Below are 17,152 nucleotides of genomic sequence, written 5' to 3' on the forward strand. Positions count from 1 at the left end.
TATCCCGTTAATCATAATGAACTTCATGAAATTCATGTTACTCCCAATATCCTCAAAATAATTACCAAATCATTTCCCATTACCCCCTCAATCTCGGTAATGTACTCAGTACCAAATTACCCCTAGGCTCACCCTGAGCTCAGTTTTTAACCCCATTATGACTAAACCGCTAACTTGCTTCCTAGGATCGTCTCATGCTGAGTAACTAAAATATATCCACGTGATAATGTGGTCTCACCCATATATCACATACATTCACATAAATATACAAATATGCCATCAACAGGCCAAAATTACAAAAATGCCCTTATTATAAGTAACGACCTCACATGCATGCAAATACAACCATATAATAATATGCGGATGCCAAAATTCTAGTTGCATGAGGCTCCCACCTTATGCCCTTCAAACCATAGGCTTGGGATGGAAACGACGAAGCCCGACCTTGCGCCTTGCGCTAAGAGCCCCGCGATAGCACCAAGCGAGGCATGGTCTCGAGCCACAGGCCCCTGCCTCGCCTTAACACCTCGCGCGCGCATTAGGCCTTCATCTCACACCAAGGGCCTCACCTCAATGCCTCGTGCACACATCAGGCCTTTGTCTCGCGCCAAGGGCCTCGCGCGTGCATCAGGATGCGCTTCGCGCTAAAGGCCTCATGCCCACATCAGCTCGAGCCACGGCCTCGCGCGTGTGCTAGGATATGCCTTGCATACAGAGCCTCACCTCGTGTCGAGCGTCTTGCGAGGCCACATCACACACCCCATCTTGCACCATGCAGGTCTCGTGAGGCACAGCCTCGTCTTGCGCCAAGCGTCTCATGAGGCCACGTCGTATGCCCAATCTCTCACCTTGCAGGTCTCCCGAGGCACAATCTCACCTACAAAGCCTTGCCTCGCACTATGTGTCTCACAAGGACACCTCGTGTTCCTCGTCTCATTCCATGCAGGTCTTGCAAGGCATATGCCTTGCCTGCGGAGCATCGTGTCTCGCGCCAAGGGTGTCGCGAGGTAAGCCCTCGCATGTGGCGTCACATCTCACGCCGAAGGACTCGCAAGGTGCATGCCTCACCTACAATGTCATACCTAGCGCCAAGGATATCACGCCTAAGGCATGAGAGGTCTCTAACGTATCCTTTTCATAGGGCCATCACGTGAGGTCATTGCCTCCCAGGCATATTGGGACCATGTCATCCATGATAACGTATAGGGATTTCAATACTTGAAGAATAAGGTCCCTTGTGGGGGTGAAAGCCTATGTATGACTCAAGGAGCTCGTACAGGTACGGAATGCACCTACAAACCAAGAGGAGTTAGACTACGGATACGATGTCCACGCCAAACAAGTAGTGGAGTACAACATGGTACCAAGACAGGAGTACTTTTGCAGACTGCTAACGTGTACTGGAGCCGACCACCACGCTCCTGGCACCACTACCATCTGTAGACTGCCTATGCAGAATCATGTCCTCAGGGACCACCATGTACAGTGAGCCAATAGTGCTCTACTATAAATGTGGCATCCCTGCACCTGAGAAGGGGGGGGGGGGGGGGGGAGAATTTTGTAACCAGTTATTGCTAATGAAAAGAGACATTCAATGAACTCTCCATTTTTCCTTATTGAATCCATCATTTACATTTGATGTTCTTGAAATGGAAAGGAAATTTGCATAAAGTTTAGTGAGTTTAAAGTTCACTTCTTTTACAACTCCAAAAGTTCTGGATCTAACTTAGTTGACGAGTTCCCACCGTCAACATAATACAACGCACATAATCATGCATATAATCACATAATAACACATTAAATCAATTATTGCCCTCCTGACCCCCTAATCCAAGCACTAAGCCATATTAGGGAATTTGGGACGTTACACTTTTCTTAACCCATTCTGTAATAAATTTGAAGGACTGGCCCTTGTTTTTGGACAAAAATAAAGGGTTACCTAGGAATTTATCATTTCCCTACATCAGTTTAAATCCCATGATAGACATGATCATATCTTTGTCAACCTGCCTTGTATTGCCAAAGAAAACCAAAGAGGACTTGGTAGTGTTAAGCATTTGGCCTGACCAAGAATAGTACTATGATATACATTTTAGGAGGATCTCCACTTTCGACCTTTTTGCCTTGCAAAACAGGAAATCATTATCTGTATAAAGGAGATGGGATATAGAGGGACCATTAAGGGAGACCTTGAGCCTAGATATATTGCCATGGGCCTTATAATGTCCCAAATTCCCTAATGTGGTTTAATGCCTGGATTAGGGGGCCAGGAGGGCCATAATTTATTTATTATATAACTATGTGATTATATGCATGATTATGTGAGTTGTGTTATTATATGATGATAATTGCATGCATGTGGGCCCACTTCTTATTAGAAGGGCATTTTTGTAATTTTGGCTTGTTGAGGGAATATATATATTTATGTGCATGTTGGTGATTTATGGGTGAAACCACATTGTTATGTGGATATGTTTGAGCTATTCGGCATGAGACGATCTTAGGTTGCAAGATTAGCGGCTTGGTCATAACAAGAATAATTTCCAAGCTCGGGGGTAAGTCTGGGGGTAATTTGATGCTGATTCGAGCCGTATGAAGGGAAACTCTCACGTACAGTTTGTTTTTTTTTTTTGGGGGGGGGGGGGGGGGGGGGGGACTGGATTGGATAAAGCATAAGCTCTGGAAGCGGATACGCCGATGGTTGGAAGGGAAGGCTAGCACACATCATTTCTCTAAGAATAAGTGAGTTTCACGACGAGTCCAACTCGTAGTGACCCTAATGGGATATGATTTAGTTATTATTTGAGAATATTGGGAATAATGGGAATTGGAGGACATTAATTATAATTAACGGGATAAACGAGAAATGACTGTTTTGCCCTTGGGTGGCTGTAAAGGAATTAATTGACCCTAGGGGCATTTTGGTCTTTTGACCATGGGATATGTTTAAAAGTTAGAAGGCTGTAGAGTTTTAGGCAGCAAAACAGAGTTATCTCTCTCTATCTCTCGATCATCTCTTTCTCTCTCTTGGGTTGAGATTTTTTAAGGAAGCTTGAAGATTAAAGCTTGGGAATCAAGGCTTGAGGGTTTAGGTTTGTGATCAGTAGCTGAAGGAGATTCAATTATGTGTTTAAGGTAAGATTTTTAGCTGAAGTTTCAAGTTTCTACTTTGTTTTAAGGTTAGTTTAAAGCTTGAGGTTTTGATCATGGAATTGGGTATGGGTTGATGTTTTGAGTGGTTTAAGGCTTAGGTTTTGTTATTTAACTGGTGGTTATGTTCTGGATTGATTTGTTGAGGTTTTGGCTAGTTTTGAATTGAGAGAAAGGCATGGGAGCTGGGTTCGCAGGGTCAAGTCGCGACCTGGACCCATTCCAGAGCCTCCCCTGGGCTCTGTCTAGTAGGCACGCCGCGACCCACTAGGTCAAGTCGCGGCCCACCCCTGGCATCCCAAACAGAGGGGTTTCTGTCTTGGTGGCGCGCCGCGGCCCTAGGGGGCAAGTCACAGCCTGCCCCTCCCTTTTGTGCCAGGAGGGGTTTTCAAGGGTTTTAAGCGCGGGTTTTCATTTCTTAAGGCTCGGGATTGAATCTACTAACTCTTTTAGTACGATTCGAGGTCCCGGGAGCGGGGTTTTAGATCATGAACCTTTTATTAATGTGATTTCATATTTGGTTATGAGTAGGTGATTGCTAAGGGACTTAAGGACTGATCGTTCTTAAGGGTCGTTCTTTTATTATTTCACGCTCGAACTAGAGGTAAGAAAACTGCACCCAGTATGTGACATGTATGGTTATTGATGAGGCATGTTGAGTGCTCTATATATGGACATTGATTGCATTGTAAATGCATAGCAGCTTTGCTTACTTGTGAATGGCACTGACTTATTAGTCAGGGAACGACATTGGTGTTTAGTATTGGTCGTGAAGTTGTGACTTATCAGTCAAGATCAGCGGTAGTTCTGAGCACTTGTCGTATGGTATTGGCTTATGAGTCAAGAATGACATTAATGTGTTTAACACAGGCCGAAATGGTTAGATCTAATCAATATGAGCATGAAATGCTTGATCGACCTAAAGGTCGAAAAAAACTAAAGCGCTTGTCTAGTCTAAAGGCTAGTTACTTAGAGCCAAGGCCAAAAGGCTCAAGTGACTGAAAAATCACGTGGCTTAGGGTGCAGAGCCCCAGAGTGTGACTCATTGGTCACCTATTCAGAGAGTGACTAATGAGTCACATATCCTCATTAGTCACATATCCAGAGTGTGACTCATTAGTCACCTATCTAGAGTGTGACTCATTAGTCACCTATCCAGGGTATGACTCATTAGTCACCTATCTGATTAGGGCTACAAGCCCCAGAATGATTACAAGATCATTTATTGATATTGTATACATGCAGTAATAAGTTTTCTTGCTGAGCCTTGGCTCACGGGTGCTATGTGGTGCAGGTAAAGGGAAAGAAAAGCTCACCCAACTTTGAGTGGAGAACTTAGGTGGTGATGTGTACATATGCGGCCGCTTGACCACCACGGCCAAGGTATTTGTCAGAGGAACTAGGGGTTAACCCTATTTTTGCCACTTAGGTCGGCTGTTTGTAATTTTTACACTGTAATGACCATTTTAGATTGTAAATAACTTTGTAAACACTTTTATGGGCCCATGTACAGTTTAATGTTTTAAATAAAATATATATGTAACGCCCTGGCTACCCCAGAACAGTTACGGTGAACGGTGGACCGGAAATTTGACTCGCTACCCGAGTCCTTTGGTCAAAAACGTGCTCTAAGTGTAATTAACAGGTTAAGGTATAAAACCAATAAAAAGGAAATGGAGATTTTCATTACAAACTGCTCTGCAGAGCTAATCAAAACATTTACAAGCTGTTCTCAGTACAAAATGGTCACTATTGTTTTAAAGTTACAATCCCGCCGACCTAAGCAGCAAAAATAGGGTAGACCCCCTAGTTCCTCTGAGAACACCTTGGCCGTGGTGGTCAAGCGGCCACATATGTACACAACACCACATCAGCTCTCCACTCAAGGATAGGTGAGCTTTCATTTCCCTTTACCTGCACCACGTAGCACCCATGAGCCAAGGCCCAGCAAGAAAACATAACACTTTTCAATAACATTATCAAATGATTATCATTATAATCACACCAAGCATAAAGCTTTCAAACAAATGAGTGATCATCACATGATTCAAGAGGGAGAGTGGCTGCTAGGTAAGCCACTAGCCTCCAAGTGCTTATTTCATTCATCGACCCTCGAGGTCGGTCTGGCATTAATGCTAATGGTCGATTAGATCTAATCTCCGTTGGCTTGCATGAACCACGCTAAGACCGTTCTGGCTAATAAGTCAGCGCTATGTGACCAGTGTCCAGTATCACTGCCGAACTTGACTAATAAGTCACAGCTTCACAGCTGATACTAACACCTTTGCCAATTCTGATCGATGAGTCAATGCAACGTGACCAGTGCCCAGTACCACTGTCGAACCTGACTTATAAGTCACAGCTTCACAGTTGATACTAGCACCTTTGCCAAACATGACTAATAAGTCAGCGCTATGCACAAGTGAGCAACATATGCTAAGCATTCCATGTTCAATCCATGTCCATATTACACAACCAACATGCCTCATGAATATCCATGCATGTCACACTTGGGGTGCAGTTTTCTTACCTCTGGTTCGAGCTAGAACGAATAAAAGAATGACCCTGAGAACGATCAACCTTTTGGTCCTTTAGCAGTCACCTGGTCATAACCAATTATGGGATTCCATCAATAAAATGAACAATAAAAGGTTCCCAAACCAAAACCTAACCTCCGGGACCTCAAACACTACTCAACTGGGTAGTAGGTTCAACCCCGAGGCCTTAGGTTTGAATCCCCAAGCCAAAAAGCCAATTCTGGCCAAAAAGCCACTAAGGGCCGCGGCCCTCCTTGGCCATGTCGCGGCCCGCCCCTCAAACAGAGGCGCCCAAACTCAGCCTTTCCCAAGGGCCGCGGCTCTCCCTGGCCATGCCGCGGCGCAACCCCCAGTTCAGCCAAAACCCCTGTTTTTCTTCCCCTACGATTTCTCTTGGAACCAACCCATCAAACCCAGTTTAAACACCACTCAAACCTCCAATACAATCCCTAAACTTGTTCTATATCACACCCCTAGCAAAACCCAAGACAAACCCCATCTAAAACCTCCATCAATTCCAACAATCCTCCATAAAACACAAGCTGAAAACTAACATTAAAACAGGGCAAAACCAGAAAGATAATGGACAAAGCTTACCTCAAACTTGGTATTGAACCCTCTCCAGTGGCTGAACTAAATCCACAACCTTAGCCTCTTGATCTCCTAGCTTAATTCCACACCTTGAGCTCAAAATTCCAAAGAAGAGAAATGAGGGATAAGAACGTACGGGAAGGAGAAGCTCTCACTCTGTTTTTCTGTTCTGTTTATTCTACAGCCTTCCAAACTTCTCATATATCCCAGCCAAATGACCAAAGTACCCCTAGGTCTTTAAAAGCTTCTAAAACCAACTCAAGGGTAATTTTGGCACTTTCCACTAATCCCGTTAATCATAATTAATGCTTCCCAATTCCCACTAATCTCAATATCCTCAAACACCAATAATTCACCTCTCGTTACCCTTTAATGCCCGGTAACACTCTAATCATTAAAACACCCCGAGACTCGCCCCGAGCCCTGAGCTTAAGCCTGTTATGACCAAACTGATATTTAACATTCCTTAATCGTCTCATGCCAAATGGCTCGAACAAACCCACATCATAATGTGGTCTCAAATTATATCACCAACATGCGAACAAATAATCAATTTACCCTTAACGGGCCAAATTACCATCACACCCCTGTGGATAGAAATATGGACTCACGTGCATGCATTTCACATCATATCATAATATAATCAACATATACATGCATTTTATCAATTAATAACATAATTAAGCAAGTATGGCCCTCCCAGCCTACTATTCATGCCGTTAAACACAACGGAGAATTCGGGGCATTATAATATCCATTCCTTTTTATTGATATTTTCACCCTGGCCTATTAATAACACATAGATGAACGTTTATAACCTAATGACTCGTTTAGCGAGTTAAACATTATTTAAATTCCACAGTAACGATCTTGGAATAAGCAGGGCGTTACAGGCCTCTTCCCTGAGTATTGTCGTTGACAACACCTCGCTGGAAAGGATAAACAAATAGGGAGAAAGAGGGTCCCCCTGAAGAAGCCCTCTTGATGGTTTGAAATCACAGAGGGGACCTCCATTTAATAGGATCGCATAGGAAACAGAGGAGATACACTAACCAATGAGGGCCCTAACTTGTTCACTGAAACCCAAGGCTTGTAAGACCCTATCAATAAATGCCCATTCCAATCTGCCGTATGCTTTGGACATATCTAGTTTGACACCCACATGACCTGTTAAACATGTTTTCCTTTTCGTTGTATGGATAATCTCATGCACCACTAAAGCATTATCTGAGATCCATCTGCCTTGCACAAAAGCTACTTGGTAAGGAGAGATGAATTCCTCCAGTGAGCCTCTCAAACAATTGGCTAAAATTTTGGAGATGATATTGTAGCTAACATTATAGAGACTGATAGGGCGGTAATCATTATAACTTTTAGCAAAACTGTTTTTAGGTATAAGAACCAAAAAAGTTATGTTGATAGGCTTTGCAAAGCTCCACTTGGTGAAGAATGCCTTAACCGAACCTACCAAATCCAACCCCACTATATCCCAGTATTGCTTATAAAACTTAGCTAACATTCCATCTAGACCTGGCGATTTAAGTTGTGGCATTGACCACACCATCTGACGAACTTCCTCATACTTAGGGCATTTCACAATAAATTCATTAATTGAATCTGAAACCACCACCTGGAGCAGGTCTAATAAATCAAGTGGAATGTCTGCCTTGGAAGAGGTGTACACTTTCTCAAAATTTGATCAAAAGTACTCACCCACCTCATCCCTACCGATAATCCAAGACTCTCAATCATCCGAGATCGACCAAATACGATTACGGTGGCGCCTTACTAGAGTAGAGATGTGGAAGAATTTAGAATTATGATCCCCATATTTGAGCCATAACTCTAGTGATTTTTTCCGCAAAATTTCCCTTGCCTACAGTTGATCTCCTCCATTTCTAGAATGACAGAGGCCTTAAGCTCCAAATTAGTTGGGGTCATAGGCCTCATTTAAATATCTGCTATAAACTTTTCCATAATTTTTCACTTTATCCCTGCAGAATCCAAAGACTTCCCTATTACATCTTTTAAGAGTTCTTTTGGTATTGTCCAATTTGAGAACCAGTTGAAGACTCCTCAATCCAAAAAAAGATCTTTGCCACGTTGATTTAATTACTCTACGACAATCAGGGTGTTGGATCCAGACATCAAGAAACCTGAAAGGTGTAAATATTATATCCTTGTTCAAGTATAAATCCAATATAAGAGGGGCATGGTCGGAGTCCTTAATCGGGAGAGTTTTAACTCCAGCTTTAGGGAAATATTTGATCCATTGAGAACCCCCAATTACCCTATCAATACGTTCCCGAGCTAAATGTGTAAAATCTTGCTTGTTGGGCCATGTAAAAAAAGCTCTAGCACTGCCTAGATTAATGCCTCATGTGTTCGAGAGAAAGTTTCTGAGTCCATCTCCCTCTGAATTGGAAAACTTTCTCCCCCCTCACTATCTGTAATGTTTGAGTGCACATATATTTGCTCTTTCTTTAATTCCTTATGATTATGTATAGTTTAGTCCCTTTAATTTGCAACTTTTTCTCATTCTTAATTATTGAGATAAAGCATCATCTCCATGTGTGCCACATTTGTGTCATGCTTGCCACATACATGAGTTACTTTTTAATCTTTTTTAGTTTTTAACAACATCATTACACTAGTACGAACTAGCTAGTATAGACAAATAATGAATGAATATTGATATGAGACCCTATTGGAATATTATTAGTCTTCAACACCATTTAATGTAGTGTATGGTGATTGATGCAATTTAATATTAAGTTATAATTTAATATCATTATGCACCCTATCAAGTAAGAGCACTCCCAACAACTTTTTTATTTTATATTTCAAAATACATCACCACCACTTTATTTATCTTATATCAAAGTTTTATATTATACCATATATCAACTTCTCTATTTTTTCTTTACATTATTTAAATAGAATATCTCTAAATATTTTAATTAATTTAAATAATATAAAAAATAAAAAATACCTAAAAAAATATTTAATTTAGACAGAAAGAAAAAATCGATTAAAAAAATTTACAATAGCTTTTAAATTTCGCTACATCTAGCAAAGGAATTACCCGAGCTAAAATAGAGTCTTTGTTTAGCTCATTTATTAGAAAACTTTTAATTCTTCTTTCTTCAAATTTTTAAAGAAAACAATACTTTTGTGATTACTCCAAAGTGTCAAATACTACATAAGGTGGGGGACCTCACGAGTAGTTAGTGAAAGTCTGTATTACTTATTAAATTAAAATATGTTGAACTCCATATTGGATTATACTAATAGCAATACATCATTTTTTGTGGTGTTGGGCACTCAATTTAAAAAAAATGTCTCTTAAAATAATAATGATATGTACACCAAAATTATTTACTAAAACATTATATCAACTGACGTGACATTATTTTTTTAAATAACAGGTCCCGCTTAAAATAAATTTAATTAGTTTGTTAGCCTAATATTTTGATGAATAATTCTAGTGCACGTATCATTCCTCCACCTAAAATACTAGCTATGACTTTGAAATATTAATTTAAAAAAAATAATAATAATTGTTGAGAGTGGGATTTGAACCCACGCCCTTTCGGACCAGAACCTTAATCTGGCGCCTTAGACCAACTCGGCCATCTCAACATATCGTCAAGCCTTGATCGACACCATTATTAACATTTATGGTCTTTGTTACAAAATAGGGTCCCATTTCTCAGTGAAAGCAGATTTGGTAATCTATTATTTTATAATTGCTTCCACCAAATCTTTTCTATACTTTAGTAATCCATGGACTATTTTTTTTTTTTTTTACATTTTGACCTTAGTGATGTTTTAAGAAAATAGTATGATTTTAAATACATATATTTATATTCGAATTTGTCGTGTAAATATTTTAATTGTTAAAAATAGTACCGGAACGTATATGCAGAAACAAAACATAAGACCAAACCCTTTAAACAAGATTTAATCTATACTTTAATATTCAAATAGATTAAACTTTGTACATATAAGTAAAATACTAACTTATATTTAGTGACATAATATGAGTGTACACTCAATTGCTATTTTATGACACACCTTAGGCTAATAATAAAAATATGGGAATTTTAAAAATATATATGTGGGATAATTTTCTTATTTAAAAAAGTTAAACAATTTTTTTTACATATTTTGAAATACAGGTATTTATTTCTTAACAAATATAAATACATCTTAACAAAATATACATTATACTTTTGTCAATATAAAAAATTCAATACATTTAACTAAAAACAATTCATATTTATGTAAAAAAGTAAATAATTAAAAGTCACATTTTTCTGTAAATTCTGCTGATACATACATACATGAGCTCATGGGCTTTATATAATGAATTTGGGCGGCCCAATTTTCTCTTTAAATAGGAGTAATTTTTGTGAATCCCAAATCTCATTCGCTTGTTCTCTCTCTCTCTCTTCCATGTAGAGAGAAAATTGTAAAGCTTCTCCCAAGGTATGATGACTAAAGTGTTTCTTATTTTCCAATTCATTTAAATTCAACTATAACTCTTCTAATCTAATTAACAAGATAATTTCAATTTTTGAAGTACTAAATTATAAGTAAAACAAAAGAACTAATTTATATAATTGATCATGATCTTTCCTGCATATAAATACTTTATATGGTCCAAATCTAACAATTTATCACATGTCTCTCTTTTGCAGATTCATACAAAGGAAGGGATGCAGCCATGGCTACCTTCCACATAAAAAGGAATCTATATTTATGGAGCATCATAAATAATACCTTATTCAAAAGCTTTGGAGCTACCAGTAATAATAAAGGCTTCTACTCAACCTTAAATTGGCCCTATCCCATCTGAGCTTTTTTTTTTAACTATTATTATAGTAATAAAAATAATTATGATATAAATAGGATAAGATTATTTATAGGGTACCATCGTGACCATTCATTCAAAGTGTACAACTATGATAAATGGCTAGAATCGTAATGTACAATCTTAATGAATGATCATGATTGTACTTTATTAGTAAAGTATGACTTATCCTATAAGACCTAGTTTTCTTGACCTTGTAAGACCCAACTCCAACTTCTCTAATATTTCTTTATGTTGAAGTTGAAGTTGCTATCTTATCAATTATCATTTTCTTTTCCTACCCACCTCACTCTCCTTCACTATCTATCCCTCCTGAGCTGTAAATCCAATTAAATATTGCATGGATATATGTTAATTAAGCCTTTTGTTTTGGTTAATTATCCCTTAAACCCATCGATCATCATGCATTTAGCTAGCTAGCCCTACCATTTTGGGTTTATATGTAAAGAAGTGTACTGAAGGTGTCTGAAATGTAAAAACTTTGATGTACAATAATGTATTAAATATATTATTAAGCCTACTTTTTTTCGCTGGAATGTTTCTCTGAGTTAGATAAATCAAATTGACCCTAGTTAGGTATAATACTTTATACACTAAATATCATGATCTTGAGGCAAAACTATATGTTAAAATCCCTGCAAGTAATTATTGGTCACAAGTGAAAAATTATAATTATAATAAAAATATCGAGTTAATATTAGATGATTAAAATATACTTAACCCAAAAATACTACATGTGTATATTGGTCTTGATCATTCTACATAACCAGCTTTAACTTAATTTATATGATATAAAGTTTTTAATGATGGATCATCCTTCTAAATTGTGGTATTTTTCAGTATTAAAATGTAGAGAAATTAAGTTAGATTATGAAGATGTAGAGCTAGTATTGTGATAGTAAGTGATGTTCTTGCTTATAATTGTCTTATCAATTTTGTTTGTGCATTATTGTTGTAAAATAACTTTTTTTGATGCGACTTTGATGTTATTACAAGTACATATGATCATTAAAAATATACATCTTATTTTATAGATTTTCCACTAGAGTTTGTCTCCACAATATCTATAGCTCCGCCAATGGCATGATCCATTCCCTCATCACCTAATCTCCAAAAAGCTTCTTCACAAGACAACCACTAGCTCCTAGCTAGCTATGGTTTCAAATCAACTTTTGAATTAAGAATCATAATTGAGCACAGCTCGATTATTGAGATCAATATCAGATATCAATAATCGAATTCTAAAGCTGAAACGAATTCCAAATAGCTTTAGTAGTAGATAACCTATGTATCAATTAAGAAAGGTTACAAATGTCATATAAAGAAAGAAAGAAATGTTCCAGAAAAATTATTTGTATAAATAAAGTACTATTAATCAACTTATTAGTACCATTTCTGTTTTATTAAACATCTATATAAATGCTCTACTAGGAAGAAAACATCATCATCAATAATACTAATACTAGAAACAGTACACAAGAACAAGACCCTTTAAAAAATATTCAAAATTTCATTAGCCTTGTCATAAATCCAACATAGCAATCTACCTACCCTCAGTCTACTCTACTCTACAAGAAGCTTGAAGCTTATAGGCTTTCTTAACCTCAAACATGTCATCCATAAGACATTTATAAATCCGACATAGGTATCCGACGGCTGACTTGTAGTCACTTGTCGATTATGTTGAGATGATTTCGTCTAAAAAATCCGCCATGTCTTGCAGGCTCATCTCCTCAGTAGTAACAACATTAACTTGATCTCAGCAGGACGATGATCAGAAGTAGCTTGAGACAGGTAAGCGAGTCTTGGATCTAACACGGCCAGCCAGAATGTTAAAACCAATTTGAAACATTGAAGTCCCTTAGCTTCCTAAGATGTCTTTCCATGTCTTGTCTAGTTTTTGTCCACTCTTCCCTCTCTATCACTGTGGTAGGGTCATCTCTTTCATTCTGGAAGTGAGTAAATAAGAAAGAAACCATATTGAATCGGACAAAGCTTGACAAAATAAATCTCTGCAAGTATATATTTGGAGATCAGAGTTGGTTACCGAAGGAACTATTTTGAAGGAATTCCCATTATCACGTATAACAAGAAGGTCATTTTTTCTATCTCTGTTCCTTCCTTCCGGGATTGTGACCTATCAAACACATGAAAACCGTCCACTAATAAACTAAGCACAAACTTGGAAAGTACAGAAAAAGAAAAAAAAATACGAACCAAATCAAATTCTTCCCCGTCAAGATAGCAGCGAGGAAAGGTAAAACGTTGAGGCCAGAATTATATTTATATTGTGGCGTCACATGCATATCAGACACTCAAATGTATGAACTAAAAGGTAAAATACAAAATTTTCTCACCAAAACTTTTGCTCTGGTAATTGATTTTGTTTTGGAATCTATAACATAGATCTCCTCAAAATCCAGCACAAATTCTGGATCACCTAACCTTCGGTTTCTGTAGTGCTTTGTCAAATAAACCTGCATACGAAATGCACCCCTAGTTAAGCTGTTGGTTAAAAAAATATATTATTAATCAAGAAGAAAGGTGAGACGATTGAACAATAAATTTTCAAGTATTATCAGTTACTACATAAGAAAACTGCTGCAACTAGCTATGCTATTAACATGTACAAACCATAAATATGTGTGTAATGTATAGTTCAACATGATTAAATCTAAGATCTTCAACGTGAGGACACAATAATGAATCAACAGAACAATCCATAAACAGAAAGAAATATTATAATTTGAAATGAAAACTTTTATCCCATTTGGAACTAATTTTACTTTTTTCTGAATTGAATTATATGACATGAAGTTCAAGACAAAATATAAGCATGCCTGTGTTATCAGATTCTACCTAAGAATTTTTTTGCAACTAACTATGCTGTTAACATCTCCAACGAATAAATATATGCATGTAATGTGTACTTCAACAGAATTGAAACTAAGATCTTCAATGTGAGGCCACAATAATGAATCAGCAAAACAATCCAGAAAGAAAGATTTTAATATGAAAGCAAAACTTTTGTCCCAATTAGAACTAAATATAGTTTTGTATGAACTGAATTACATACATGAAGTTTAAGACAAAAATTAACCAGACCTTGAGGATCTCTCTATCACTTTTATATAATGGATCTCTAGGTGCATCAATTGGTGGTTCTGTGACATTGTAGCATCCATAATCACTCTTAGCACACCGAATATACTGCAGTTTTCAAATATAAAGTAATTGAAAGCATGTTTAAGGGATATGTCAAACACTATCAGATTCAATGATGAAGGTTATAACAGAACAAGCTCATAGAAGCACAACTAAATGTGTAATCTTAAAAAGTACTACCTTCTGAGGCATTGGAGCGAGAACCCTGGGAACTGCATAAACATCTGTGTCCGGAGGAGTAACATACATCTAATATAAAATATAACCCATGTTAACAGATTATAAAAGAAAACATTTTTGACAAAAAAGAGAGAATTTTTTTAGAAGGGCATAAGAGAAAATAAAAAGAAATGGAGGGACCTCTCTGAAATCATAGACATCGTTATCTGGATCTGGGGGTTTTCGAATGAAGAAATCACAATGGAAAAGGCTAATCTTGTGGAACTCATCCTCGTTAATCCTGTAATCCACCACCATTTCCGAGTCCCAACCTTGAGTCGAGACGAAGCTCTTGCTCTGCACCATGGAAATGTCCTCGTCCGCGCCAACGACGATTGTGGCTGATGCTGCGGTGGCCCCGGCTAATGTGTCGTACTCAATGTCGAAGTCTTTCTTGTTGTCGACCTCCTCGAGCTCATCGTCGTCCATGTCGTAGTCATCGGGGTCTCCACCGTCGGCGTCACCATCGTCTGCGCGAATGACGAAAGAATTGTTGTTTGGCGACGGAGATAAGGGGTTGAGTTTGAGCTTGAACTTAAAATGCGGCGGAGAATAGAAGAAGTTAGAGGTAGCAGTTGTTGTTGTTGCGGTGAGGGGTCTGAGAGAAAATAGTGGTGGAGAAAAGAGCAGGGTGACTGCTCCCATGGCTTCTTCGGGTTCGGACAGTCACAGTGGAAAAGGTTTATCTGGTTAATTTAGAGAAAGATATTTCAAATATATTTTTTCTGGAGAACGACAGAAAAAATGACAAACGACAAACGACAACAGTTTCAAACGATCTAACAAATACGACATTAAAGTAATAAACGACAGTAAAAACTACAAACGACAATTAAATATGAAAACCACATATGACAACAATTATAAGAAGAATTGAATCTTCCTTTTCTTTCTTTTTTTCCTATTGCTCAGGGCAACAACTTCTCCCACGTTTTTTTAAAAAATGCTCTTTTTTTTCATTCTCTTTTTCCTGTTGATTAATTCCACGAGAGACTGAGCAATATGAGAGAACGACATACATCTCTTTTCAGAAAGAAAAATAAAATAAAAACATTTTTCTATCTCTGAGTTTTTTTTTAGCAATCTAAGGGATGTTTGTAGATCAATGGGTTGTCTTCCATAATTTGGATAGAGCTGCGATATGTCTTAAAGAAAGCAATGAAATCTGTAACTTCTCCCTGAAAATTTATTTGGTAATTTCGTTCTAATTTATTTATTTCTGCTTCAACAATTTTAAGAAGTTCATTATTTGTCATGTCTACCGATAAGTTTCCTGGTTCTGGTGCGTTTGATAATAATAAGTCATTTTTATTTTGAGGGTCTCCATTTTAAACAATGGAAACAAAAGATGTTATTTTTGTTTACATGAAAAAGTTGCTAATATATTGTCCATTGTTAACACATGTCGTATCTAAGTTTTTTACTGAGAAAGAAAAAAAAAACACACTAAGGATTTGGAGTCTTGGGTCGAGAATGATTACTTTTGTAAGAATTTTATTTTGAATGGTCTATTTGATGATATGTATGACTATTATAATTTTGATAAGCATTACAGAAGAAGTACGACACTGAGGAGGCTGGAACTAAGAAGTATGATGTGAGTCACTGCCTGAAATTTCAAATGACAAACCTGTTGAGATGCAGTCCTATGAGCTACAGAAGATTTCTCATGAAATTATTTCTGAAGGTGTAACTCTTTATGAACAATTTCAAGTTGTTGTTATAATTGACAAATTACTCGTAGTTGGAGGGACATTAAAAATGTTCTCAGGCATAAGACTAAAGAACTTTCCTTAGAAAGTTTGATTACATGTCTTTGCATTGAGGAGGAGCCATGAAAGTAAGACCAGAAAGATGGGGTGCTCATCGTCTCAAACAACAACAACACCAAGAAGTCCACTACTGTTGTTCTTATGCCAACTGTCAAAAACTTTAAGAATCAGATCTCCAAGTTGAATCCTAGCCACAGCAACAATCAGAATTGGAATCCTCTAAGGAACCAAAATGGAAAGCAGCAACCTCCCATAAAGAATGACTCTAGACAATTTATGTTGAAATTGGTTAAATATAATGGTTAAGTTGTTTCACAATGTGATGCAAAACACTTAATAGTTTTTTCACTTAAGTTGAAGTGAAAGTATGATATTTTGTTGTATAGATCTATAATTATCTTTTATGGGTCTAAAGTGATACTATGAGGTATCTAAGCATGTCCAAAAAATTTGGGAATATTTTGAGGTGTTTAAGGTCACTTTTGAGAAGTTGACACAACCCATGTAGAGTTGCGTCGCCTAGGATCTTAAGCCTAGGGATTTCGTAACTGGTGAAAAAACAAATGCTACAACATTTTTTCGCAGCATTTTTCAAAATGCTGAAAGTTGTGTTTTTTGCTCCAAATGAATTTTTTAAAAGCTTTAATCATATTGGTTGAGTCTAAGAATGGTGTCTACAATATAAATAAGGGTTATTAGAGTTTCAAAGTCTTGATCACACTTTACAACTCTCTCTCTCTCTCTAACCTCTCTCCCTCTAGCTCTCAAAGATCATAAGTATTCTCCAATAAACTCATCAAGAATTGTGTGACTTGGTGAGTTTCAAGGGCTTGTTCAATCTC

General features: G+C 37.5%; 1 protein-coding gene, 1 long non-coding RNA gene and 1 other non-coding gene across 3 annotated transcripts; 1 reads left to right on the forward strand and 2 right to left on the reverse strand.

The window, feature by feature from the left end:
- Positions 1-9,839: 9,839 nt before the first annotated feature.
- On the reverse strand, positions 9,840-9,920 carry TRNAL-AAG (transfer RNA leucine (anticodon AAG)). The gene has a single exon. It is a non-coding gene; the product is annotated as a tRNA-Leu (tRNA).
- Positions 9,921-10,654: 734 nt separating this feature from the next.
- LOC133790394 (uncharacterized) lies at positions 10,655-11,683 on the forward strand. The gene is made up of 2 exons (XR_009874005.1): positions 10,655-10,769; positions 10,982-11,683. It is a non-coding gene; the product is annotated as an uncharacterized LOC133790394 (long non-coding RNA).
- Positions 11,684-12,644: 961 nt separating this feature from the next.
- LOC133790399 (PLASTID TRANSCRIPTIONALLY ACTIVE protein 6, chloroplastic) lies at positions 12,645-15,227 on the reverse strand. Its single transcript, XM_062228029.1, has 6 exons — positions 14,680-15,227; positions 14,500-14,568; positions 14,260-14,364; positions 13,512-13,631; positions 13,202-13,291; positions 12,645-13,103 (listed from the first exon to the last, which is right to left on the reverse strand). Exons 1-6 carry the CDS (start codon positions 15,181-15,183, stop codon positions 12,987-12,989), a joined length of 1,005 nt encoding a protein of 334 aa, XP_062084013.1. The 5' UTR covers positions 15,184-15,227; the 3' UTR covers positions 12,645-12,986.
- Positions 15,228-17,152: the final 1,925 nt, after the last annotated feature.

This window comes from Humulus lupulus, chromosome 1 (genome assembly GCF_963169125.1).
Source record: "Humulus lupulus chromosome 1, drHumLupu1.1, whole genome shotgun sequence".
Classification (NCBI taxonomy): Eukaryota; Viridiplantae; Streptophyta; class Magnoliopsida; order Rosales; family Cannabaceae; genus Humulus; species Humulus lupulus.

Excerpts from the sequence above, each read along its gene's own strand:
- LOC133790399 (XM_062228029.1), bottom strand. The coding sequence starts at position 15,183 with ATGGGAGCAGTCACCCTGCTCTTTTCTCCACCACTATTTTCTCTCAGA. Across the intron at positions 13,632-14,259 it reads GTGATAGAGAGATCCTCAAG|GTTTATTTGACAAAGCACTA; the intron begins GTCTGGTTAATT and ends TTTCGTATGCAG. Across the intron at positions 13,104-13,201 it reads CCTTCAAAATAGTTCCTTCG|AATGAAAGAGATGACCCTAC; the intron begins GTAACCAACTCT and ends ACTCACTTCCAG.